The 26,489-nt window shown below is 50.5% G+C and overlaps 1 protein-coding gene across 2 annotated transcripts; it reads left to right on the top strand.

Annotated features, from left to right (window-relative positions):
• Positions 1-1,856: 1,856 nt before the first annotated feature.
• FZR1 (fizzy and cell division cycle 20 related 1) lies at positions 1,857-26,002 on the top strand. 2 transcript variants are annotated; one of them, XM_078623390.1, is made up of 17 exons: positions 1,857-2,081; positions 8,604-8,700; positions 10,394-10,588; positions 11,008-11,133; positions 12,141-12,207; positions 14,018-14,145; positions 14,920-15,002; positions 17,107-17,167; positions 17,737-17,859; positions 19,353-19,418; positions 19,734-19,836; positions 20,504-20,688; positions 21,357-21,590; positions 22,140-22,244; positions 23,194-23,286; positions 24,303-24,387; positions 25,241-26,002. In XM_078623390.1, the coding sequence occupies exons 3-16, from the start codon at positions 10,508-10,510 to the stop codon at positions 24,342-24,344; spliced, it is 1,497 nt and encodes a 498-aa protein (XP_078479516.1). In that variant the 5' UTR covers positions 1,857-2,081; positions 8,604-8,700; positions 10,394-10,507; the 3' UTR covers positions 24,345-24,387; positions 25,241-26,002. The 2 variants fall into 2 exon arrangements, with proteins under 2 accessions (XP_078479516.1, XP_078479515.1); XM_078623389.1 differs by lacking the exon at positions 8,604-8,700 and having other exon boundaries at positions 1,886-2,081.
• The last annotated feature ends 487 nt before the right edge of the window (positions 26,003-26,489 follow it).

The raw sequence follows: 26,489 nt of genomic DNA, 5'->3' as shown, positions 1-26,489 counted from the left end.
ACGACGAGATAGTTGACGACGGCGATCTTGAACGACACGACGAGGATCCCACTTCCAGGAACAGCCACAAGGTCCCACACAGGTGTAGAGGAGTAAAATGGGGACGTGACGTCAGGTGTGCCGTTCAGTGCGATGACGTCACGTCTCCTAGGGTACTTAAGGGAGACCCCGTGACGAAAGCGGGGTCACTGTGGGAACGGGTAGAGTAAGAAGGGTGAAGAGGGAACCATGGGTAGAGAGAGGGATCGAATAAGGGAGTCTGGGGAGAAGCCGGTGGTAGCCGTAGAGGTGCTTCTCTCTCCGCTCGGTGAAGTCGGCAGAGTCCACGATCCGACATGAGAGAGAGAGAGACCGGAGCTAGCCGGCAGGGACCCGGACTCAGAGTAGGACCCCTAGCCCCTGGGAGTTGTGTACCCTTGTGTGTTATTGTTAACCTTTAATAAACCCTGGCGAAAGCCCATAACTTACCTCCGTCTTCGAGTGCGTCCGTGGGGACCCCTCTTACACTCTCAGCGTGGCCTCGCTCCGCCCTGACCACCCCCCCTTTCTGGAACCTACTAGCGGGTTCCCGAGGCTTCCCGATGGGCCCCTTCTGTGACCTTCCCCTAAATGTCCCCTTCTCGTCTATATCGTGGCCTGCTGACGTTGAGTACTGCCATACACCGCAGTTACCCTTTTCTGCCAGCAGCCGGCGCTATGTCACTACACGAGCATGAATACAAACAGCCTCTGCATATCCTTAACAGGCTGTTGGGGCAAGCGCTGTTAGCCGGCATGGCACACGAGGGGGTGAATGGCCAACACCACGCCCAGCCACCTTTGTCTCCGCAGTGGTGATGTATACACGCCACACCAGATACTCATTTGAGGATGAGTCGACCTAGGGGAGGCCCAGGACTAGTTCAGATAATTGTCGCTGGTGGTGGCAACGAGTTGGAATCGAACTCGGGTTTCTGGATTCGTAGCGCAGTGTTAACAAGTGGCGGGCCGTGTCTTTTACACCTCGGCCTTCAGTGCTATCAATTCACAATTAGACCGCCTTCGAATAACCGTACCATGACACTAGGGCTATAGGCTATTGTCATTCGATGTGTAGTGACATAGGACGTCACTACTGTGTCGGCCCGTACGAGGGCTGGGGGCCCCAAGGGGGTGCCTGGGGGGTCACGTGGTGGAGGGACCCAGACCTTCCCGTGAGGTGGGGGAAGGGAGGCGTGGCCTGGGCAGAGCCGGCTACGCCGGAGCGAATATAAGCGGGGTGTGGATGCAGAACGGGGCTGTTGAACTCCGAAGTGAAGACGACATCATCGGTCCTCAAGTCCCGGCTCCCGCCAAATCGGCGGCTGGTCGGGGCACTGTTCCCGTCAAAATACCGCTCCCGCCAAATCGGCGGCTGGTTGTGGCGTTGATCCCGCCAAAACGCCGCTCCCGCCAACTCGGCAACTTTGATCATGTATGCACTGTCCTTGAAATTGATTGGTCCACACCCGAGACAGCTTTTCTTAGAGCCTAGTCTCACATGGACCAGATGACGCCAAAAGGAGTTGTATTTTTGTTTGCATTTTGACCGCAAGTGTTGTGGTTAATGCAAACACGATCCCTTGTATAAAGGTCTCAGTTTTGTTTGCAGGTAAAAGAGTAAAAACCTATTACTACAAAAATCATTGTTAGCTACTGACCACGTGCTGGGCAAAATCATTGCCTTGCCCCGCGTGCTCCGATTTGAATTTAACGTCTGTGTGACGTCACGTCGCCTAGGAACGCGCGGCCCCGCCTCTGTTTACGCTGCCGACCAATGGGAGCGCGGCCCCGATGCGGTGGGGGGTGGGGGGCGTGGGGCTCCCGTGATGCAACGCGCGTCCGCCCAGCCCTCCCCCATGCCGCCATCTTCGGGATTTTAACTGAGGCTGCCTTGGTCGACGATTCGCAACAAACCCCTCACTCATCACCACAATCACTGTGGTGGGTTATCGTGAGTACTACAGCAGCAGCAACAACAACAACTACTGCTGCTGTGGTGTCACGGGTGTGGCGGAGGAGGCAGCAGCAGCGGCGGCGGCGGCTGCAATCCGTCAGGGCTGGTGAGAGAAACTCCCACAAACACGGCGAACGTCGGCTTCTCTCGCCTTGTACAATCATCGCGCTGTCATCGTCGTCATCATCATCATCGTCGTTGTTGTTATTGAGGTCGGTAACGTGTGCTGTGGTGACAATTATCAACGCGACGGGCGGTGTAGGTCTGTGTGTGTGTGTCTGTGTGTGTGTGGGGAGCGGTGGGTGTAGTGGTTAGCGCGCTGCGCTACGAACCCGGTGACCCGAGATCGATATCTCTCTCACGGCTCAACATCGACGACGATTGTCTGAACCGGTCCTGGGCCTCCTCCCCTAGGTAGACTCAGCCTCAAATGAGTACCCGGTGCGATGTGTAAACATCGCCACTGGGGAGACAAAGGCGGCCGGGCGTGGTGCTGGCCACCCACCCCCTCATGTGCCGCGTCGGCCTTAATAGGTGCTCGCTAACAGCACTTGCACCTACAGTGTGTGAAGGCTACACGGGGGATCTTTGTCTTTTTTTCGATTTAAAACTTTCGTGACTGCAGGGATTCATCTTCTTGGTTCTTTCGGTAAAGTCACGTAGAAGGGAAATAATAAAATAATAATAACAGAATAAAAAAATCATTATATTATTTTATTATGTTTTATTTTTATTATTGTATTACTTCCCTTCTACATGACTTTACCGAAAGAACCAAGAAGATCTTTGTCTTTGTTGCGCGCGTCTCATCCAGCAGTGGAGCTGATTGACATCTGCTGTCATGGCGACGGTCGTGTGGATTATTGTTGCGAGATCGCTTTAAAGTTCAAAGCTTTAAAATTTTAAGCTTTAAAGTTTTAAAGTTTAAAGCAATCTCGCTCGCGAAATCATTTGGCAGTTCCAGACATCACATTAGGGGTGAGTTAATTCAATGTTTGACCAAATATCACGGGCTAATCTTTAAGTTGATGTTTTTGTATGGCCCGCGAATGGTGTTATTAATGTCCACATTGGCAGAAGAAACGTTCACCACCTCTGCTAGATGAATGAACATCTCCACGTGGCGATCGTAGCTGCAGTGCGTGCGAGGGGGGAGAAGACAACTGTTTGACATGATGACACACGACGTTCAACTTCGCTGTCTTTAAAATCGCAACCACGTCACTTGTTGGCGATGGGTCCGCACCTTATTGAAGATGTGGGGCCATCCATTGAGTAGGTTACGCAAAAATCTGTCAAAGCTTGACCCCTCCTCCCCTTCTCCCTGTGTACTCACGCGGACTTTTTAGACCTCCCACCTGCGTACGTACGCCTGACGCACCCCCCGAATCCTATAGAACGGCAGATATGTAATCCACGCAGAAACGATAAAGGATTAATAATATGAACGTGTTTAAGCAAACAGTCCACCGCCGGCTGTATGAAAGAATTAAGTTGCGCACCTTGGCCACTGATGCTGCATGATAGCTGCAGTCAGGGGCACGGTGGCACACGAAGTGACACGTCTCCCACAGTCCCACCTCTCCCGCTAGTACTTGTCTGACAGCTGGAGACGCTGAACTGTGGCTCATTTGAAGGCCGATGGAGACAAATTATTATCGAGGCGTTACCACCCCGCCCAATTCCTATGCGTAAGTACATTGTCAGTAGAACCCCCATTACACAAGCTACGCATTTGGGTTAACCCCCCCTCCCCCCTCCATGCGTACGTACTAAATGGATGGCCCCTGTCCTCGCACAAAGTTTTTTTGGAGTTACGCGAGAAGAACCACAACAACAACAGCGGCTGAATTTCGATTTAAAGCTTTCGTGACTGCAGGGATTCATCTTCTTGGTTCTTTCGGTAAAGTCACGTAGAATGGAAATAAAAAAATAAAACATAATAAAATAATTCTCACTATTTTATAATGTTTTATTTTTATTATTTTATTATTTCCATTCTACGTGACTTTGCCGAAACAGCGGCTGAGTTGGAGGTGCGAGGGGGATTTAAATCGCAGGGCCACGGTGGGGGGAGAGGCGGTGAGGGGGTAAGTGCTGTCGGTGTGAGGCCTGCACGCAAGGCAGGCAGTCGCTTTGCTCCGTGAGGGTGCAGACATCGAGAGAGAGAGATTCCTCAACACCGGCGTCGTGGGGAGAATCTGAAGTTGTGGAAACCATGGGCGAGGGACAACTCCCATCCCTGTATTTGTCGGTATCATTTTGGTATGTTCTCGACACGGAGAGACTAAAAATTTAAATTATTTTTTTACCTACGTGACTTCACCGAAAAAACCTAAGAATATGAATCCTTGCAGTCACAAAAGCTTCAAATCAAGGAGACGCATCATAACAGACGGTCCATGCCGACACACATCTGCCCCCCGTGAAGCCAATCTGACTTGCTGTCGAAACACGGAATGTCGACATCGATCCCAAGAGGTTTTGTTGTTGTTGTTCTCGTGTCGTTGAACCGATGCCGCTGCAATCATTTGCACTCCAGGAAGGCCGCGTGGCTCATGGTTTGTGCAAAAAAAAAACGTGGTCCTTGATAATTGTTTTTTTACCCTTCTATCTTGCAACAAAACTGACACCTTTTTACAAGGAGTCATGTTTGCATAGACCACAATACCTGCAGTCATAATGCAAACAAAAAACATAACTCTGATAATGTATGCACTGTCCTTGAAGTTGATTGGTCCACACCCGAGACAGCTTTCCTTAGAGCCTAGTCTCACATGGGTTGGACCAGATGACGCCAAAAGGCGCACAACTCAAAGACAATGCACCATCAGAGTATGAGAGCTAGGGGTAAGCATTTATCATAACAATTATCATATTTTTTACTGGCAAATGCGGTTCCAATGGTGTAAACGTGGTCCTTATTCAGTCTACGTTTGGTCTCTCCCCCTGGTATCGACATTGACAGGGCGTCACGACTTTAGAGCACTTCTGGTTTTGCGATGGTGGCGACCGCGTTTGTACTCCGTGCGGAGGCTCTCCCCCCGATCCCGTGTCGGTCGTGGCGAGGGCTGATCGACCGGACGACGAGACGCGAACGGGGCAGTGCGGGTGAAGCGGTGCGAGTGAGGTGGACATTACAAAACAACAACTGCGGGTGACATAGAGCACCAGAGGCAGTCCAAAAGAGTGAAAGTTTAATTCTGCCTGATCAGGTGGCAAACGCAAGAAACTGGGATGGTCTTGATTTTGAAAAAAAAGCGAGTGCTACTGACAAATGAATGAAGAGGTAAATTGATATTGTTGGTTCTTTCGGTAAAGTCACATAGAAGGGAAATAATAAAATAAAAATAAAACGATACAATTCTCACGACGTTTCGATTGCAACACAAGCAATCATCATCAGGTGGGAAAACCACAGCAAGAAAATTTGACTCTTCCGAAAGAACCAAGAATATGAATCCCTGCAGTCACGAAAGCTTTAAATCAAAATTTAAGAGGTAAATTGTTGATTTTCAAAGTCACTTTGAATCGTGACGGTTCATTGAATTCAAGGTAGTGGCAGAGGGGCAGTAGGCGGGGTGGTTGAACCGTTGTGTGTCCGACCGTCTCTCCACACGGTGACTGCCCTCACAGATGCTGCATTGTTTATTGGACAGGGCAGCTGGGAGAGAGCGGAGAAGTGGCCCAGTCCTGGGAGAGGGCGTGACGGAGCGAAGCAGGCGTGTTTAGGAGTCGTTGGCTGGGAGATGGAGAGTCACGGTATTAGTGATGTATTTACCTCCAAGAAAAAACACGCCAACAACACTGCCATCAAAGAGAGATAAAAAAACAATCTGCGACGTTTCGGGCAATGACCCTTCATAGCTCATCAACAGTAAGGGCAGAGATACATTTCGATTTAAAGCTTTCGTGACTGCAGGGATTCATCTGTTTAGGAGTCGTTGGCTGGGAGATGGAGAGTCACGGTATTAGTGATGTATTTACCTCCAAGAAAAAACACGCCAACAACACTGCCATCAAAGAGAGATAAAAAAACAATCTGCGACGTTTCGGGCAATGACCCTTCATAGCTCATCAACAGTAAGGCCAGAGATACATTTCGATTTAAAGCTTTCGTGACTGCAGGGATTCATCTTCTTGGTTCTTTTGGTAAAGGGAAATAATAAAATAAAATAAACTTTTTGTTATTTTTATTATTTTATTATTTCCCTTCTACGTGACTTTACCGAAAGAACCAAGAAAAAGCCAGAGATACAGTTTAATAAGGGGTTGGTGACTGCACTTAACACCTTGGTGCCTGATGAGAATTACATGTAGAATACAATTTGTGATCGGTTGTTAAAATTGGCACGTTAACCTTATTGCTATTAATTTGTCTAGCGGGTTTTGGGAATCTCACAAATCTCTACGTTTTCCACCGACCCTTGCGTCGAAATTTCCGCGTCACGGGCACGCACCACCGAATCCAAATCAAGAGCAGCCGATTGTTGAGAGACGAGCAGCTGAGACCGAGCAGCTGAGGTTGGGAGGGGGTGGCGCGGGGGAGCGTTGTTCCACGACTTTGTGTGCGGCTGTGCCGAGTGGCTCTCCCTCCCGCTGTGTCGGTAGGGTCTTGCACTCTGGCAAAAAGGACAAGTCGCCCCCCTCTCCGCCTCTAAGTTTGCGACAGCCGTTCTATGTAGTGGACCATTTTTGGTATTTTTTTAAATCTCTCAGCATAGTAAAATTGAAATACGATATTCGCAGGACGAGTTTGCTCCCCCCCCCCTTTGAAATCCGTGCGTGTGCCACTGCTTCCAAGACAAGAGCCGTTGATTTTTTTTGGTTTGGCACCGTTTTTAAAATCCCTCCCACCCAGCAGTATAAAAACAATTGTCACCACAGTGAATCGACAGATTGGCTTTACTGTGGGTACTCTCCCGCCTCTTGCGAGGCGGTCTGGCCATGGTGGAAGAATCGTCTTCTGATTCATTTCGTTCATTGCTGCACTTGGTTTTGTTTCGTTTTGGAAGAATCGTCTTCTGATTCATTTCGTTCATTGCTGCACTTGGTTTTGTTTCGTTTTGGAAGAATCGTCTTCTGATTCATTTCGTTCATTGCTGCACTTGGTTTTGTTTCGTTTTGCTCTTCGATGCCACGGGTCACTTTTGAAAATGCGACGTATCCTGGCGCGTTCTTGAGTTCTCGCCTGGTTAAACAAAATCAACTTGTGGCCACATTCTCACCAGAAGGGCTCTCAAGAGCTCTGTCAAGTGGAGGAGACTTTACAATCAGCGGTGTCATGAGTAAGCAGTTTCAGGGCTGTGTTTAGGCTAATGGTTCTACTCAGACACCTACGTGCCAATTACCAAACAACGGGCGGTAACAATCGTCCCATTTAACGTTCTGGTAATTGCAGCACTACGTTTAGGAGAGGATGAATGTTTACTGCCTGTCGTTCAGAAATTGGCATGCAGGTTCGTACAGGGAATGCTGTGTTTGGAGCCAGACGAGACGCAGTTGGCGCTTGTCCGCTAAGTTGTGTCGCGTTGCTGCCACCCGTCGTCAGTGCCGCACACTCGTGATTGCTCGGTGGTTTGTTTGTTGTAAACATCGTTTCTGAGAACAGGCCCAAAGCCCCCAAAGATAGCAAACAGCCAGCAGCAAGCAGCACTTTCAAAGTGGTAATAGATAAGAGTCTATATTCTTAGTTCTTTCGGTAAAGTCACGTAGAAGGGAAATAATAAAATAGTAAAAATATAAAACAATAAAAATTCTCACGACGTTTCGACTGCAACACAAGCAATCATCATCAGGTGTGAAATCCACAGTTTATTTAATTGAGCAAGGGTATCAAAAGAGCTTTGGGAAAGAGACAGATAGGAGGGAATTCCAAAGTGGAGTGGTGCCAGGAAAGAAGCATAACGTCAAGTGTTGTGGCTGCTGCAATGAGTACGTTGGTGAATGAGTGAGTGTCTGGTAGATTGAGTGCTCGGCATGGATGGAGGAATTAATTGAAGTTATCGGGAACAGTAACCACGGTAGTCGTGGGTTTGCATGCAAGACAGTCGACCGCTCTCTGTTCCTCTAGAATTTGAAGGTAACCCCACCCCTCGTTTACATCAGCTGATTACATTCAGCCCATCATCCTTCGAGGGTCAATACAATTGGTACCACTTTGTGGTTGTCCTATGGATAGACTTGCCCGCGCCATATGACAATATTGTGCAAGCAACAGGATTTGTCGTATGGATAAATTATTTTCCCCCATCAGAGGACAGTTGAATTTCCACCACTGGCTCTGGGCTTTAAGCAGTGATCAGTTGAGCAGCAAATTGTTTTGGCTTTTATTAATATTTGTGAGCGATTGGCTATAATTGAATCGATGGCTTGGCTGTAGTCTGGGCTATTGAGGTAATGGGGGAAGGGCGGTTGCTTGGCTCTGAGCTGCTGGACTATACTCTCTAATCTCGTTTACCAAATGAGAAATGGGTGATGCGTTGAGGGAGGTGATTTTTTGTTGTTGTTTTTATTCGATTGCAAACGACAAACGCGACTAAATGTGGTACGTTGTATGTAATCTGTGTCGTAAGTGTCAGAACGATTACGAATTTGGCTCTTTGTTTTCATCTCTGCCTGGGAACAGCTGTAGGGGCGGTGTTTGCATCACGGCCGCCCTCTCCGCCGTGGCACCTGCGCCACCGCTGACTCTGATGCAACGCCGCAGCTGAGCGCTTGTGCAGGTCTCTTCCCTCCCCCAGCCACAGCGGCAGCAAAAGCAGCTGCTTCTAACAGCTGAGGTGTCTATGTTTGGCCAAACATCCCAATGTGGGACCCTCCTGTGAACGTCTTGCGAGTATGCGAGGCGTTTCTGGATAATGCATGCCGTCATAATTAATAATTGATTTTTTTTGTGTCGGGTCACCGAATGGTCTGGCCAAATCTCTGTCTTGATACCATCCACCAACATCCACCAGCCGACGGAAAACAAATGAAATGATCGCTGAGCGCAAGCGATGACCACGCCAGTTGTCATTGTTCCAGCTCTCCGCTAAGTTGAAGGACTATTCTCACAGCCAAAATTTAGCAGTTAGATAAATGCCCTTATTGGCTGCATTTAGAAGATATGTATTATTCCTTAATTTTAAGATCCGCCTTTTTTTACCCGTACATTGGTTAGCGAAACCCCGTGCGAGTCGGCATTATAGCTGCCAGTGCTACTCGAGTGGTGCTTGACTTGAATGCTGGTTCTGCCGGGATTGTGTTTGCTACTCGTTGTCTGCAACGTTCTGATTTATTTGACGCGATTCCCTTTTTTTTTTCTTTCACCAACGTCCTCCGCGGGACTTTCTTTGTAAATGTGGCTGAATGTTCCTTACGTGCCGGCAACAAATACAATAAATCAATCGGGTAGCCAAGCGACAGAGGGGGGGGGGAACCTTCCGGTTGCGAGTCACTCGCTCGCAATTCGAAGGGCGTGATTTCAAATACTCGTTGAGGGTTGATTCGGCCCATCATCTCCTCCCGCTGCGGCATAAAACGACTTCCACTTTGTGGGGAAATCAACGGTGGTTGTGTCCTATGGATAAACTTGTCCCCCCCCCCCCGCCCCCCCATCATGTGAATGTGTACTCTTAGTTCTTTCAGTAAAGTCACGTAGGTAAAAAATGGAATTAAAATTAATAAAAAATTAAGTAATAATAATAATTCTTATTAATTTTAATTTAATTTTTTACCTATGTGACTTTACCGAAAAAACTAAGAGTATGAATCCTTGCAGTCATGAAAGATTCAAATCTAGAATGTAAATGTGTATTTTTTTTTTGTATACCACTGGCTCAGGGCTGGTCATTTGAGCAGGAAATAATCATTTTGACTTTCAAATAATTTGCCAAGTATGACTGATCCTCCTGTAAAAGTCATGAAACTCTTTTAAAAGCTTTCACAAGCAAATTGAATGATGTAATGAATTAATTGTAGTTGGAAAAAAAAAACTGAAAGTAATACAATTAATAGGCATTCAAGTTTAAGAACAAACTATTTAGCGTCTTGTATTATTTGCTCATTAAATGAGACAAGTAGGTCATTCTGTGCCTGCGACAATCGCAAAATCCCAAGCCACCTACAGTGATAAAATCCATCGAACAGATGAAGCAACCAAGATTAACGGTGCATGATGTACATCACGTACTCTCCAAACCTCTAACACCTCTTAGGACGTGTGGTCCCGACAGTACACCAGGCGTTGCGCTCACAATGCGTGCTCCTGAACTTGCCTCCGTAGGCTCTTCGGGCGCTCATTGTACTCGCACTGTGCCAACGACGCGTAAGTGTTATTTGTGGAGTCAGAAAAGGATGTTTTAATTGTGTTTACTGTTAACGCGAAATAAAAACGAATTCAGCAGCTGAGCGCGGAGGTGCAATGTGTCCCCACAGAGACCCGGGTGCTGCCCGGAGCCAGGAGCGAGCGGGCGAGCGGTCCAAACCGGCCGTGCTGAGAGGCAGCGAGTGGGAGTTTGGTAGCGCTGTCGAGCAACTCGCTGTGACGTCATGGACCCAGACTACGAGCACCAACACCGGCTGCTGCGGCAGATCAACCTGCAGAACACGGGCGTCGCCTCGCCCTGCATGGTACGGGCAGGGATACGCCTTGCAAGTTCAACCTGCAGGATGTTTGACTCACAGTCATGCAAAAAACATACCGAATCCACCTGCGTATGCATTATATTTGCTTGTTTTGTTACAATTAAAACCAAGCCCTGAGCCCAGTGGCGGAAGTTCCACATTGCTGTGATGGGTTGAGGTTGTCCGTGGAACGACCACTGTTGATCTTTACACAATGTGGTGCTCGTTCATTTTAATTGTGCAATTGCACCTGCATCGAAAAAATCACTGTCTCATCAACCCTGCATCCGGGAACAACCCTTGCCAGGAGACATCGCAGAATGTGAAGGATGAAATGCAGCCTTGAATACCGCTACAAACTCTCTCTCTCTGCTGCCCTTTCCCCCTTCGCCCCCTTACCCCCCCCCCCCGCCTCACCACCACAGACCCCGACGTCGCACCGTGCCCTCACCCCCAGCGGTTCCCCCTTCGCCTCCCCCAGCAAGAGCGGAGACCGCTTCATCCCCACGCGCGCTGGCGCCAACTGGGGCATCGGTTTTCACTCCACGTCGGTGAGTGTGTGCCCCCCTTCCTGACCCCGTCGCAGCGTCTCGCAGTCAAAACGTCTCGGGAGGTTGTGGGGGGCGGAGAGGAGAAAGGGGTAGGAGGAGAGGGCGATTTTAGCCGCAGTTTATTGACAGTGAGGGGGGTTGATGAAAAACCCATCACCATTTCCTGCTTGATTGACCGTTGAGGCATTGGCGCTCAACGGCAGAGCCAGTGATGTAAATTCCACATTGCCGTGGGGGTAAGTCTGTCCGTAGCAGAACCGCTGTTAATCTTCACAGAGCAGTTGTGATTTTTGTCAATTCCTGGAGGGAGGGATGATGGGCAGAGTGAACACTCCACTTCCTCTGCCCGCTTGGAATTGAACTTGCAACCTACCGATGGCGAGCTGCTCTTCCTACTGCTGAGCCACCTAGCGTCGAAAAGACGAATGTTTTTTTACTCTCTCGCTTTTATTCCATCGGTGCTGTCGTTGTGACATGTCGTTAGATTAAACGCCAATTCAAACTCTCACAGCTCCGTGACTGATAATGATGGTGATTCGCCACGTAGGTTTTCGCAGCCGATGTCATGATTCAGAATTTATTTTAGTATTAGGCCACGTAATTCTGCAATTCTAACAACTGTGCGGTGTTGAAAATATTTTAAGCAAAACAATTAACTCTGACTTCCTGTTTTCAGCATCTGAAGTTGCTTGACGCAGTTTCAAGTTAAACGTCATATCCATTAGCTTAATTAGGTGGCTAGAATTGTTCTTAAACTCACCGGTGAGCTGAAACAATAATGGAGGCACCTTAACATGTTTACATTTAACTGTCTGATTTGTTTGGGGGGGTCTTACGACATTCATTTGACCAGTTAATTACGTGGCCTAACCCAAAAATGTATTATGAATTGACGATTCTGACAATGATGTTTGCCAATGTTCCCGTGTCAGCTGCTGGTTGGGCTGCGTTGGCGTTGCTGTGCGAGTGCGTGAATCAACGTGCTTGTGGTATTTCTTCTGGTGTAGGAAGAAAACAACAAGTCCCCAGGACAGAACCGAAAAGCGAAGGACGCAAGTGCTGACAACGGCAAAGGTAGGGTCCAGTGTGCGGTGCAGCTGCCGCTTCATTTTTCGCACGTGGAGAACGAGAGAGTGGCCCCTTCGCACGTGGAGAACGAGAGAGTGGCCCCTTCGCACGTGGAGAACGAGAGTGGCTCCTTCGCACGTGGAGAATAGAGTGGCTCCTTCGCACGTGGAGAATAGAGTGGCTCCTTCGCACGTGGGGAATGAGAGATGGCTCCTTCGCACGTGGAGAATAGAGTGGCCCCTTCGCACGTGGAGAACGAGAGTGGCCCCTTCGCACGTGGAGAATAGAGTGGCTCCTTCGCACGTGGAGAATAGAGTGGCTCCTTCGCACGTGGAGAATAGAGTGGCCCCTTCGCACGTGGAGAACGAGAGTGGCTCCTTCGCACGTGGAGAACGAGAGTGGCCCCTTCGCACGTGGAGAACGAGAGTGGCTCCTTCGCACGTGGAGAACGAGAGTGGCTCCTTCGCACGTGGAGAACTAGAGTGGCTCCTTCGCACGTGGAGAACGAGAGTGGCTCCTTCGCACGTGGAGAACGAGAGTGGCTCCTTCGCACGTGGAGAATAGAGTGGCCCCTTCGCACGTGGGGAACGAGAGAATGTGTGAATGCATTATATCTGCCTGTCTGTAAAATGAGGTCAAAGCAATGCTTGCAATGATCCAATGTGAACAAAACCATAGCGTGAAGTTGTGACGCTATTTAGGGACTCGCTTAATTGCAACCAGCATCATCAGGCGACAGCCAGTTACATTGCGTTTGCTGAAATGCCTCAGAAACTCGAAGCAACCCTGCATTGCATCTCGTATCAAACATTCGAAGGGCAGTGGCAGCTGTCCCTGTGCAGCACAAAGTGACTTGGCAACGGCCTGCAAGTGGGCATCAGTAAGCCAGCGGGGGAGGGGTGACGATTGCTGCCACATGTGTGATCCAAAGCTAAGTATTCTGCCGTGTAATTTGCCAAATTTGGACCGGGACGCGCACACCCGATTAATTTATAACCAGCTCGAATTACGTCACGGGGATCATTAACATCCACTGCGAGCGAGCAGCGGGCGAAAAGCATCTTGCGGTTAATACGCCACACGCCGCCCTGTTAACCTGGGTAGGTCGCCCAGTTTGAACCGCGAACCCGTGCAAAGAGGGGCGAACGCCCTGCCGCTGGGAAATCACCGCCAGTTTCCACCGGTGCACAGCCAAACGTTCTAGATTTGAAGCTTTCGTGACTGCAAAGATTCATATTCATAGGTTTTTTCGGTAAAGTCACGTAGGTAAAAAATTAAAATGAATAAAAGTAAAATAAGAATAAAATAAAAATTGCGCACGTCGTGATTTTTATTTTATTTTTATTTTACTTTTATTAATTAAATTTTTTTACCTACGTGACTTTACCGAAAAAAACTAAGAATATGAATACACAGCCAAACGCTCCACGTTGGAATTGGTCAAACGTGCCAGTGTAGCAGGATCCTTCAAATAACGAGTTTCTGTTAGGCTTCCTTGAGTAAATAAATGATCAATAACATGACCCTCCATCTCTCAGCAACGACTCCTGCAAGACTGCTCCACCCCCCCCTCCCTCACACCGCCCACCTACCCCTTCTAGTTCAAGTTCATTTATTATGTATAGCTCTGTGAGCCATTCCGCTCGGCTGCCCTGCCCAATAATGCGCACCATATTTCGAGGGGCAGGGTCACCGTGTCAAGAGGTGGGCCGGGCGCGCAGCGGTTCACCCCCCTCCCCCCCGCAAAGCATGGGCCACGTTTAGGTGTTGACATCTCTCCCACCGCCCCGTCCCGTGGGATTGCCGGTGTGCGCAGACAGCCTGGCGTACCTGGCGCTGCTCAAGAACGAGCTGCTGGGCGCCGGCATCGAGAAGGTGCAGGACCCGCAGAGCGAGGATCGGCGCCTGCAGAGTTCCACACCCATGAAGCGCAACCTCTTTCACGTGCGTACGGGCGCCGTCGCGACCGCCGCTGCCATCGTCATTGTGACCAACGCCACCATCATCATCACCGGCGCCACCACCGCTACCTTCATTATCATCCTCATCATCGCCACCATCACCGTCATGACCACCGCTAACATCGTCACCGTTATGACCACTACCACCGCCACCATCATCACCGGCGCCACCGCCGCTACCTTCATTATCATCCTCATCACCGCCACCATCACGGTCATGACCACCGCCACCACCATCATCACCGGCGCCACCACCATCATCACCGGCGCCACCGCCACTACCTTCATTATCATCCTCATCACCGCCACCATCACCGTCATGACCACCGCCACCATCATCATCACCGGCGCCACCGCCACTACCTTCATTATCATCCTCATCACCGCCACCATCACCGTCATGACCACCGCCACCATCATCATCACCGGCGCCACCACCATCATCACCGGCGCCACCGCCACTACCTTCATTATCATCCTCATCACCGCTACCATCACCGTCATAACCACCGCTAACATCATCACCGTTATGACCACTACCACCGCCATCATCATTGCCACCTCCACCACTACCTTCATCATTACCACCACCACGATGATCATTGTGGTCATCATCACCACCTTGCACCTCGCAATGCTGCATCGGGCACGGTCAAGGGAGATGCGTGACTGTGTGCGCCTGCCGCGTGTGTGTTTGCGCCGTGCGAGCCGCGCGCTCACCCCCTCCGTGCCCCTGGTGTCATTGGTCTCTGCCCAGTACTCGATCAGCACCAAGCGCTCCAGCCCCGACGAGGACCACGACATCTCCCCCTACTCGCTGTCGCCCGTCAGCAACAAGAGGTCAGCTGACGGCACTCGTCGCCGTGGTCATATAAGTGTGCGGTGACACTTAGCGCAGTGGCACGCAATGTAGCAATGTGCTGCGATCACACGACACTGCTTCAACTCGGTTGCTGTATGGCCGCTGAAAGTCACTCAAGTCTTGTAGCTAAACTTACCGCTGGTGTCAGAGAGTCGGAGACACGCAGCCTCCACTGCATGTGGGAAAGTAGCCGCTCTTTAATTTATTTTTTGGTCGTGTCTCTCGCTGCATAATAGGAACAGTGTGGACGTTCGCCGTTTTGCATCGTCTGTTTTGCCCAGTCATCGCTTTCCCTTTGATGTCGACGGCCGTCGCGTTTTTAATTCTCGGGGGATTTTAAAGCATGCCGAGGTGGCTTCCTCTGAGGAACTGAATGTGTTGGCCCCGCCGTGTGTGTGGAGGCGAATGAGTGGGGTGTTGGGTTGCCCGCGGGAACACGGTATTATCACATCAAAGGAGCCCCTTGTTTTTTTCTAGCATCGCGAGCCCAATTCGGAGCAAACGGCATGCTGGGACGGGGCTTCCTCTGTAGTCGGTTACACATCAGTACAAACGAGCGATCCTCTGGATAGAGTCTTACCCAGGCCTCACGAGTGGAAAGGCATTGAATGGCGACGGGCATTAGTCAACAACAGCAGTGAGTTAACAACATTTGACATGTCTAAATGCCAAGATTTCGATTTAAAGCTTTCGTGACTGCAGGGATTCATCTTCTTGGTTCTTTCGGTAAAGTCACGTAGAAGGGAAATAATTAAATAATAAAAATAAACCAATAAAATACAATTCTCACGACGTTTCAGCCACAACGCAAGCAGCCGTCCTCAGGCGAAGAACAGGTCTGTCGGAAAGACAGCGTCTGACGCTGTCTTTTTATTATTTTATTATTTCCCTTCTATGTGACTTTACCGAAAGAACCAAGAAGATTTCTAATGCATTGCACAGATTGAGCTATTGAGAAATAGAGAAGATATTGAAAAAAAACATTTGTACTTGGGAAAGCTTTATGTTATTGTAAAATAATGTCAGGAAAACAATCAAGCCTGACTCCCTGTTTCATGGCTTGAGGATGCTTGACGCAGCTTCAAGTGAAATGTCGCAAATCTAATCGCTGAGGTTGGTTGTGGGAATCGTTCTTCAACTTACCGCTGAACTGAAACAATCGTAATAGGCGCATTTAAATACTGGTAATGCAGCCATCGTATGGCCAGATCACGTGGCCTTCTCCAAAATCAACTATGAGAGTCATGATATTTAGCGACAAAAACCCAAGTGTCAAGTGAAACAAAGCATTGGGAGGCAGCAGAGTGCACTCAACAGAGATCGCAGTTATACTGGTAGGAACCTCCTGGTTACACCAGCCCACAGGGGATTATTGTCCATCTGTCGTGTTGGGTGGGGAGGGAGGGGCTGGGTGGGGAGGGGCTGGGTGGGGAGGGGCTGGGTAGGGAGGGGCTGGGTGGGGGGTGGGAGGGGTGGGGCTGGGTGGGGAGGGGCTGGTCACCCTGTGGTGCCCTTATAAAACTCAACGTTTAACCTACTCACGCCGGCTTGTGCCCGCCCTCAGTTGGGCATATTTGCGGAATACACCACGCCGCCGTTGACCCTGGCCATTGACCGAGCAACCCAACGTTCCTACCAGCTCCCTCAGCAGGAATGTGTTAGTGATAATGCCATCTGTCGTGCCATCGTGAACGCTGAGCTAAGAGAGGATCTGAGCTCGGAGCCAGCGAGAGGATTCAATTGGCTCCGTGATTCGTATTTCTAGAGATGATGATGATGAATTTATGATGGATAGATACTCATTATGTCGAGGTACCAACATCACCACCCTACTGGAATGTGGAGATGATGATGGATGAATAAATTAGGATCATGATGACATGCAACACTAAGATCAACACTATTCTGAAAAAAAATGTCTTTTCACTCAAATTAACACCCTCTGTTGTACTTAAAACAGTTGTTGAGTTTTAATTAATTTCCATAACACGGTAATTAATTAAAAACCCTTGCTGGTTCCTTTGCAGAAAAACAAACTAATTAACGCCTCTTGTCTCTCTCGCTCGCTCTCTCTCTCGGCAGCCAAAAGTTATTGCGATCGCCACGCAAGCCCACGCGCAAAATCTCCAAGATCCCCTTCAAGGTTTGTGCCGCGGCCTGTGCTGCCGCCGATGCGGCGTGGCGGATCGCCGCCTCGCGCTCCGTGGGCCCGCTCGGGACCGTGGCTCGTGCCGAGAGCACGGCGCGTTTGACAAAGCCTCGTTTTTTTCTTTTTTTGGCCGCTGAACAACGGCCCGAAGTCTTCTTCTTGGTTCTTTCGGTAAAGTCACGTAGAATGGAAATAATAAAATAATAAAAATTAAACATAATAAAATAATTCTCACGACGTTTCGGCCACAACGCAAGCAGCCGTCCTCAGGTGGAGAACAGGTCTGTCGAGAAGACAGTCTGACAGACCTGTTCTCCACCTGAGGACGGCTGCTTGCGTTGTGGCCGAAACGTCGTGAGAATTGTTTTTTATTGTTTCATTTTTATTATTTCCCTTCTTCGTGACTTTACCGAAAGAACCAAGAAGATGAATCCCTGCAGTCACGAAAGCTTTAAATCCAAATTTAACGGCCCGAAGGCCCAAAATGCCAAGCATCCGCCATGCCAGCAACGGCAGCGGGCGGCGGTTGTATTTGGTTGGTATGGTTTTGTCTCGCCGCCAAGGTACTGGACGCCCCGGAGCTGCAGGACGACTTCTATCTGAACCTGGTGGACTGGTCGTCGCTCAACGTGCTGAGCGTCGGGCTGGGCACCTGCGTCTACCTGTGGAGCGCTTGCACCAGCCAGGTATGTGCGTGCGTGTGTGTGGGTCATGTAGCCCGCATGCCCAGCTACCGCATGCCCAAGCAGCTTCTGTTTGGTCGCATAGAGGGGGCTAAACGGTCACGACATGGGCTGGAGAAGAGAAGAACTGATGCGGTACTCTGTGGAGGAGGCTCGTGAAGGATGCTGCTACTGGGCAGTTTGAGGCAGTCGCCCTCCAACAACAACTGAGGGCAGAGGAGCGACGCTCATGACGAACGGAGCGCCGGGCGGCTAAAACGGAGCAAGTTGGAAACAGTAGCGAGTACAGCTGGTTCATCTACCAGTCATCTCAGTCAGCCAACCCATGTCACCTGGGTCTTTCCCGAGACCTCCTGTCAGCAAGCCTTCGACACTTGACGTGGCCTCAAACTGCACCTGGCCTGGTACAGGCGCCGTGGTGACGTCACTCAGTGGCGAATGGCGGCTATTGCTATTGGCGGGAGAACCTGCTTGTGCCCTGCCGCCCGCCATCATGATTTGCGGGGGCTGTGTTGAGTCTGAGACTGACGCATCCCCTTCATTAGACGCTTTTTTAATTTAACGTGTAGGTTTTTTTCAGCCATTGTCATGATTCGTAATCGATTTTGTTGGGCAAGGCCACATAACGATCTGAACAAATACCTGCCGTAAGACCATCCCCAAACCCGACATAGACAAACAAATTGAAATGTCACGTGTGGAAGCATTTGATGCGCCAAGTTTATATTTTTAAGCTCCCCGATAAGCTGAGCAATTCTGGATTGCATTTTCCCCACCAGTCTTAAGGCTGTGTACGTGTGTGTATGTAAAGGGGCGCCAAGGTAGCAAGATGTTAACTACCTCGCCTGGTATACAGGAGGTTGTGGGTTCGATCCCGACCCTGACGCCTGCTCTATATTTGGAGTTTGCGTGTCTCTCTCCCTGTAGTCGTGTGGATTTTCTCCGGGTCCTGCAGTTTTTTCCTCCACATTTAGAATCAAAATGCGTTTAGAGCATTTGGCTGCTATGCATTTCTACGCAATGAGCCACTTCATTGAGCTATCATTTGTGGCCAGGTCGCTTCTGAAACGAGCTTCATAGCTCAGTGGGCCTTACCTGGTAAAATGAAATAGGATAATGCACATATTCTTGGTTCTTTCGGTAAAGTCACGTAGAAGGGAAATAATAAAATAATATACAAATAAAAACAAATTCTCACCACGTTTCGACTGCAACACACGCAATCATCATCAGGTGTGAAATCCACAGCAAGAAAATTTGAAAAAATTGTTGCAGTGGAAACGTCGTGAGAATTGTTATTATTTTATTTTTATATAATTTTATTATTTCCCTTCTACGTGATGACTTTAGCGAAAGAACCAAGAATATGAATCCCTGCAGTCACGAAAGCTTTAAATCAAAAAGGATAATGTACGTTTAACATCTTTCGGACCGTACATCGCGAACCGTGCTCATCGGATGTAACCGGGTGGATCTTTGTCTTTGTGTGTGCTCAGGTGACGAGGCTGTGTGACCTTTCGGTGGACGGGGATTCGGTGACATCTGTGAGCTGGTCAGAGCGGGTAGGTGACTTGGCTCTCCCCGCGACACCACTTTTGACTCGAACGAGCACGCGCTCGCCCGCTTTCCAACTCCCGCTAACCACCGTCTGCAGCAGCATGGTCGTCACCGTGCAGAAGAAATATCTCATTCTAAATATCTAATTGCAAATGCACACCTCTTCTTCCACTGCAAACGCAGGAGGCGCCGGGTTTTTGTCCCCCACTGCAGAAGCACGAGCCGTGCCGCTGAAGTTACGCGCGATGAACGTCGTCGTCGCTGTTGTTAGTGTTGTTGTTGTTGTCGGTAGTGAAGTCTTCCCCGTGTTGACCGCGCAGGGAAACCACGTGGCCGTCGGGACCCACAAGGGACTCGTGCAGATCTGGGACGCGGCCGCCGGCAAGAAGATCAACACTCTCGAGGGGCACACGGCCCGCGTTGGTGCGGTGGGGGGGGGTGGTACAGTGTGGGAGGGGGGGGGGCTACGTTGGGGAGTTACGATGGGGGGCGGTTATGGCGGGGGTGGGGTACGGCGGGCGGGAGTACGACAGCGGGGTGGGGGCGGGGGGTTATGGCGATGGGGGTAGGTGGCAGGGAGGCATAGGGCCGGGGTGGGAGGTACCTGGAGCAAAGCGTGGATTCGTTGTTTGAGTCGACTCGAGTGAGCAACGAAAGTCAATCCGCAGACGAAGTCGTGGACTCGAGTCTAAGCGGCGTGCTTCTCAGTCGAGCGTTGAGGCGGTGCTCACCCGTGTAAAGCCCTTGGCCACTGAGGGAAAATGTAGCATTCCTATGATGACTGGGGTAAGTCCATCTATAACACAACCATTGTTGACTTGAGCACACACTGGTACTCGTTTTGTTGACCCTAGAGGCATTATGGGATGGTGGGCTGAGTCCCCAACCAGCGTTTTAACTGTGGACCTTCCAATTGCGAGCCGCTTGGCCGCCCAGCCCGATAAGAACTCAAGAATGACAAAATTAAATCCACAGACTGATGCTACGACTAAACTTACGCAGGTTGTCGTCAGCTAGACTAGGACTTAGACTCAAGTACCAAATGCTCCCCTAAACGAGCGCCGCCTCCGCTGTCTCGCCGCCGGTGCAGGAGCGCTAGCGTGGAACGCCGACCAGCTGTCTTCGGGCAGCCGCGACCGCATGATCGTGCAGCGAGACGTGCGGGCGCCGCCCGTCACCACGGAGCGCCGGCTGCAGGGCCATCGGCAGGAGGTGTGCGGCCTAAAGTGGTCGCCCGACCACCAGCACCTGGCGTCCGGGGGGAACGACAACAAGGTACCTGACAATTGTTTTTGTTACCCTTCTATCTGGCAACAAAACTCTGACACCTTTTTACAAAGAGTCATGTTTGCATAGACCACAATACCTGCAGTCATAATGCAAACAAAAAACACAACTCTGATAATGTATGCACTGTCCTTGAAGTTGATTGGTCCACACCCGAGACAGAGTTGTGTTTTTTGTTTGCATTATGACTGCAGGTATTGTGGTCTATGTAAACATGACTCCTTGTAAAAAGGTGTCAGTTTTGTTGCCAGATAGAAGGGTAAAAAAACAATTATCATATTTTTACTGGCAAATGAGGTTCCAATGGTGTAAACAAGGTACCTGTGTGTTGACTGCGTGTGTGTGTTTGTAGAGCCACATTTGTTAAACGGTACTGGTAAACCGGTAAGCATTCACGTCGTTGATTTGAGTCACAAACCAATAATCATTGAGTGGAATTTTATTAACGATTGCGACCAGTTGCCGTAGTTTCTCAGTTACACGGTAAAGGTGCAACCCCGCAACTGCTAGCTCACGCCACTGCTGGCGGAAGGGCATCCACGAGCGGCGGCGGCGGCGGCGGCACCAGAGGTTATTGGCCCGTCCCTCCACGCCGACGTCTTGACAGAGGCGTTGGGCGCGTGCCCACTGACGTCCGCCGTTTACGCCCCGTACAGCTGTTTGTGTGGAACGGCTCGAGCCTGAGCCCAGTGCAGCAGTACACGGAGCACCTGGCGGCCGTGAAGGCCATCGCCTGGTCCCCGCACCAGCACGGCCTGCTGGCGTCGGGCGGCGGCACGGCCGACCGCTGCATCCGCTTCTGGAACACGCTGACGGGGCAGCCGCTGCAGTACGTGGACACGGGCTCGCAGGTGTGCAACCTCGCCTGGTCCAAGCACGCCAACGAGCTGGTGAGTGGTGGCGCCGCACACGCACGCACGCGCTCGTCACCACGACGGTCGCCGTTCGCCACCGAGTGATGGCGAACGTCGCCATCGGCACTCGTACCCGGCTAGGTGCGCTTTGAGGCCGTCGCATTGTGAAGTGTGAAAGGCTCGCTGGCAGTGGGGGGTCACGGATTGACGCAGGTGTTACGGTTTGTCTGCGATGACTGGCCCGTGCAACCCACTGTGGCGTTGTACCCTTTGTATACAGCTGGGTGAACAGAGGCAGGGAGGATGAATAAACGTTCCTTATTGCTGTTCACCTCTGCATTGAAAGTGCAGTGGTTTAGCCGCTCGTTGTGAGCGTCACTCCTCCGGCGACGTTGGATAATCTCCGCTTCAGTTTCTTCTGATGTTTGGTGAAGTTTTGCCTCGCCCCTCCACCTCCCCACCAGCGTCATTCCAGCCGAGATTTTGCGTCGGCGCGCACGCTAGCTGTCTCCGCGCGTGGATGCACGCGCGTCTGTACTTGTGAGAGGCTGACGTTGATCGTTGCTGTCGCGTCCCCCTGTGCAGGTGAGCACCCACGGGTACTCGCAGAACCAGATCCTCGTGTGGAAGTACCCGTCGCTCACACAGGTCGCCAAGCTCACGGGGCACTCCTACCGCGTACTCTACCTGGTGAGCGCACCGGCCGATACGCGCGTACCGATACGCGCACATTTCACACCAACACTTGCCCTGTCTGCCCTTGCTTGAGTCCGTCACCTCCCAGTCTCTCTCCCACACCCTTCTACTGCCTTCCCTCACTACTTCTCTGTTATCTCATTGCCTCCGTGTCTGCCTCCTTGCCTGTTGAACTCAGCCTCTCCAACCTCTCACGTTTGTACGTGTATGGGCGTTCATGCATGTGTGCGCGTGTGCGTGTCTAAGTACATGCGTGTGTGTGAACGTGTTTGTATGGAGCATGTGAGTGTGCACGTGTCTTTGTGTGTACGTGGAGAGGAGTGGCTTGCGCACTGCGCTACAAACCCCGACCCACGTTCAATTCCCACTCCGACATCGGTGATGAATATCTGAACCGCTAGATTTGAAGCTTTCGTGACTACAAGAATTCATACCCTTAAGTTTTTTCAGTAAAGTCACGTAGGTAATAAATAAATAATAAAAATACATTTTTTAATTATAGAAATAAAATAAAAAATCACGACGTTTCGGAGGCAACACAAGCTTCGAGCAATCATGCTGTGACGGTTCCACCTGAAGACGGAAGCTTGTGTTGCCTCCGAAACGTCGTGATTTATTATTTTATTTCTATTATTTATTCTATTATTTTTGATTATTTATTTGTATTATTTATTTTTTTACCTACGTGACTTCACCGAAAAAACTTAAGAGTATCTGAACTGTTCCTGGGACTTCCCCCCCGAGGTTAACTTGTCCCACAAACAGCATGTGCCTGTGGTGTGTTAAACATCGCCATCTGGGCAGACAACAAAGGCACCCAGGTGTATTGTCGGCCACACCATCCTCCTCGTGTGTTGTGCCGACCCCCCACGGGCTCCGCTCGCCTAACAGCACTTGCCCCGACAGTTTAAGGAGGCTACACGGGGGATCTTTGCGTTTGCAGGCAATGTCACCGGACGGCGAGGCGATCGTGACGGGAGCTGGAGACGAGACGCTCCGCTTCTGGAACGTCTTCAGCAAGACGCGCTCCACCAAGGCACGGAGGGGTGGTGGGGGTGGGCGCTAACGAGGCTGCCGTTCAATAAAAAATGTTAAACCTGTTCCTAACCGGCCGGGTGTCTCGATGGTCGAGCGCCTGGCTTGCGACTTCAACTCTTGGTGAAGGTTGACTCTGCCGCCCATCGTCTCTCCCTTCAGGGTCGACAGAAAGGGTGTCACTTTGTGGAGATGATCAGCAGTGGTGGTCCTATGGACGCACTGGGGAATGTAAAATGTTTCACCTGGAAAATCCCTTGGGATGGATTCGTTTGCAGGCTGTGATTTGGCGCTTGCGTAGCAGCACGTGACGACGCCGCTCACACGCACACCTCTTACCGGTGTGATGCGAGGCCGCGTGCTGGGCGTGCGTGCGAGTTATTGGCAACGTTGACGGCATTCAACAAGATACCAATGTTATTTATTGGCCCAGATTCATTAGAAAAAGAGTGAAAATACGTTAATTTGTAATGGTTACTCTTTTTCCACGATGCCATGACACCCGAATTAAGGAGCCCGGTCAAGTGACGCATTTATTCTGACTTGCTGGATTCTGTCCTGAAGGTGCTCGGTTTGGCCGTGAGAGTTGCGCGCTGGCAAGATGACACGGTTACAATAGACGAGTCGTTAAAACGTTTGTACGCCGCGCGACAGCTGTATTCTTTGGGGCTGCGTCGTGCGATTTGGAGGGTCCTCGGGATGAAATATGTCCCCGGATCATTTACGTGGCCCAGCCCCATAAAAATTAATCGTGATAAGGACTGTGAAGACCTGCTAGGTGAGGTAACATTACAGGTTTTAGATTTGAAGTTTTCGTGACTGCAAGGATTCGTACTCTTTGTTTTTTTCGGTAAAGTCACGTAGGTAAAAAAATAAATAAAAAAAAACTAAATTGTTTTAATTTATTTTTATTGATTTTTTTACCTACGTGACTTTACCGAAAAAACAAAGAGTATGTGAAACCTTGCAGGTGTTTGAATTTTGACGACCATTTTTGTTTTGCCTGTCTCTCGACAGGAATCCAAGTCTGTGTTGAACCTGTTCACCAGGATACGATAAACCCACGCGGGGGACGACGACAGCTGTCATGGTCACACTCTTGGTGAGGCTGCGCGCGAGTTGGTGAGGGGGGGGGCAGCGTTGTTCTCGCGGAGAGTTTGCAGGTTGGGATTTTGTTTGGCCGGCTGAGAGCTCAAGAGAGAGAGAGAGAGGCCAGGAGTGAACTGGGTCGCCAAACTGACAACGACACGGAAAACAAAGTCACGGCAGTGAAGCAAATGGCAATCGGAGCAAAGACGACAGAACAGAAATCGGGCAGGAGGTAGGAGAGTGAGATGAGATGTAGGGAGAGTGTCTGGAGGGGTCATAGCGTGAGAGGGGGAGAGGCAGGAGAGTGTGTCGGGGAGTCGAGTGAGATGAGAGGTAGGAGAATGTTACTGGTAGGAACCACCTGGTTCCACCAGCCCACGGGATTATTGTGTCTGTCTGTCGTGCATCCAAAAATGGGAGGGGTGGGGCTGGATGGGGAGGGGCTGGGTGGGGAGGGGGGCTGGTCACCCCGTGGTGCCCTTATAAAACTCAACGTTTAACCTACTCACGCCGGCTTGTGCCCGCCCTCAGTCGGCCATATTTGCGGAATACACCACGCCGCCATTGACCCTGGCCATTGACCGAGCAACCCAACGTTCCTACCAGCTCCCTCCGCAGGGATGTGTTTAGGGGAGTAGCGAGATGAGTCGGGGAATATAGTGAGGTGAGAGGTATGAGAATGTTTAGAGGAGGAATGAGATGAGAGGTAGGAGTGTGGAGGGGAATCATGAGATGGTGAGAGGTAAGAGAGAGAGTGTGTGTGTGTGTGTGCAGGGGGAGCATCTAGTTTGCTTAGCGATGCAGCCTCGCGGTGTTGATTGGTTTGCGTGACAAGTCCTAATGGTCGTGTCTTTTCCCACCCGCAGGTGTGTGGCAGCACTTAAAAGACCTGGCACAGAGCACCTCACACAGCCACAGAAGTGCTGGCTGGTGGGGAAAATCGCCACGTGTCTCGAGTCTCGATTAACCACACCGCCGGCTGTGAAGATGCCGGTGCGGCATTACCGGCGCCTCCCGCAATACCAGACGTGTACTACCGGCACTTTCCGTTACGGTTCCTATTACTGCCCCGTTGGTGTCCCCCGCAGAGGGGGAAGATGCCCGTGAAAGACGGCTGCGCACAAGACGGGGATAGGGTTTCATACCTGGACTTGTACATTCACATTTCCATCACTGGCCGCTGTACATTTACCGACCGTTACGATCGTAACGTAGGAATAGTGTTAACGATAAAGCAAAAGTGTTGTGTGTGTGTAGTGGTGCATGCCTGTGTGTGTATGTTGGAGAGGGGGGTGGCGAGTGTGGTGATGGTGAATGAGGGGACCCCCCTTGCCCCTCCCCCCCGACCCTGAGCAACCCCTGTATGTTTGGCCCATGTCGTGGCGGGCGTGAGAAGCGGACCCACATAAAAGATTCATTAAACCAAGGTTGCTGTTGACGTTTTTGATTGTCCATTGACTTAAGCGTTTATCACGTTGGGCAGTTGTGAAAAGATTTGAAATTTTTCATCGTGTTGTTCGACTTTTACAAATGGTCTATCAAGTGCTCGGACGGTTCAAAAAGAGTTCTGCAGTTGCCCATTAAGTTTGGTCGTTAAAAATAAATATCCGCAAGGGTTGTGCATGTTGCTCGCTTGTTCCCTCGCACGCATCTTGCCGTTCGAGTTGCGCGTTCGCCGCCGGCTGGAGTTGGCGCACGCGGTCCAACTTGGGCGGGTTTGTGGCAGGAATGTGCGCACGGCAGTCACAGATCCACGTTTGCACCGACGCAACCAGCGAGCGTATTTCTCGGCGTGTGTCGACGGGCAATGGCCCACGCGAATGAGACTGTAATGTTATTCTGACTGTTGCGTGCCCATGAACTCGGTGCAACCCTGTCAGTTATTTACCTATTGAACCTCCTCTGGCACCGCCGTTTCAAGAGTTCTGTGGGTTCCTCCCCACTCCCCCTTACCGCCCCTCCCCCTACTTCGTTAAGCGGCAACTTCAACACAAACCCTCACCTCTTCCACTTCTCCACCCTCTTCCTTCATCCCGCCCACCTTCTCCAAGGTCCTCTGTCCCCAGATCACCCGGGATCCGTCCTCTGGTTACTCCCGCCACTCGGACATTGCAA

The sequence above is a fragment of the Lampetra planeri genome, unplaced genomic scaffold (assembly GCF_965212315.1).
Source record: "Lampetra planeri unplaced genomic scaffold, kcLamPlan1.2.h2 scaffold_230, whole genome shotgun sequence".
Classification (NCBI taxonomy): domain Eukaryota; kingdom Metazoa; phylum Chordata; class Hyperoartia; order Petromyzontiformes; family Petromyzontidae; genus Lampetra; species Lampetra planeri.
This window is presented reverse-complemented; position numbering and strand designations above follow the sequence as displayed.

Coding starts and splice junctions, on each gene's coding strand:
- FZR1 (XM_078623390.1), top strand. CDS start 10,508: ATGGACCCAGACTACGAGCACCAACACCGGCTGCTGCGGCAGATCAAC. Junction 14,146..14,919: donor TGAAGCGCAACCTCTTTCAC/GTGCGTACGGGC, acceptor GTCTCTGCCCAG/TACTCGATCAGCACCAAGCG. Junction 15,003..17,106: donor TCGCCCGTCAGCAACAAGAG/GTCAGCTGACGG, acceptor CTCTCTCGGCAG/CCAAAAGTTATTGCGATCGC.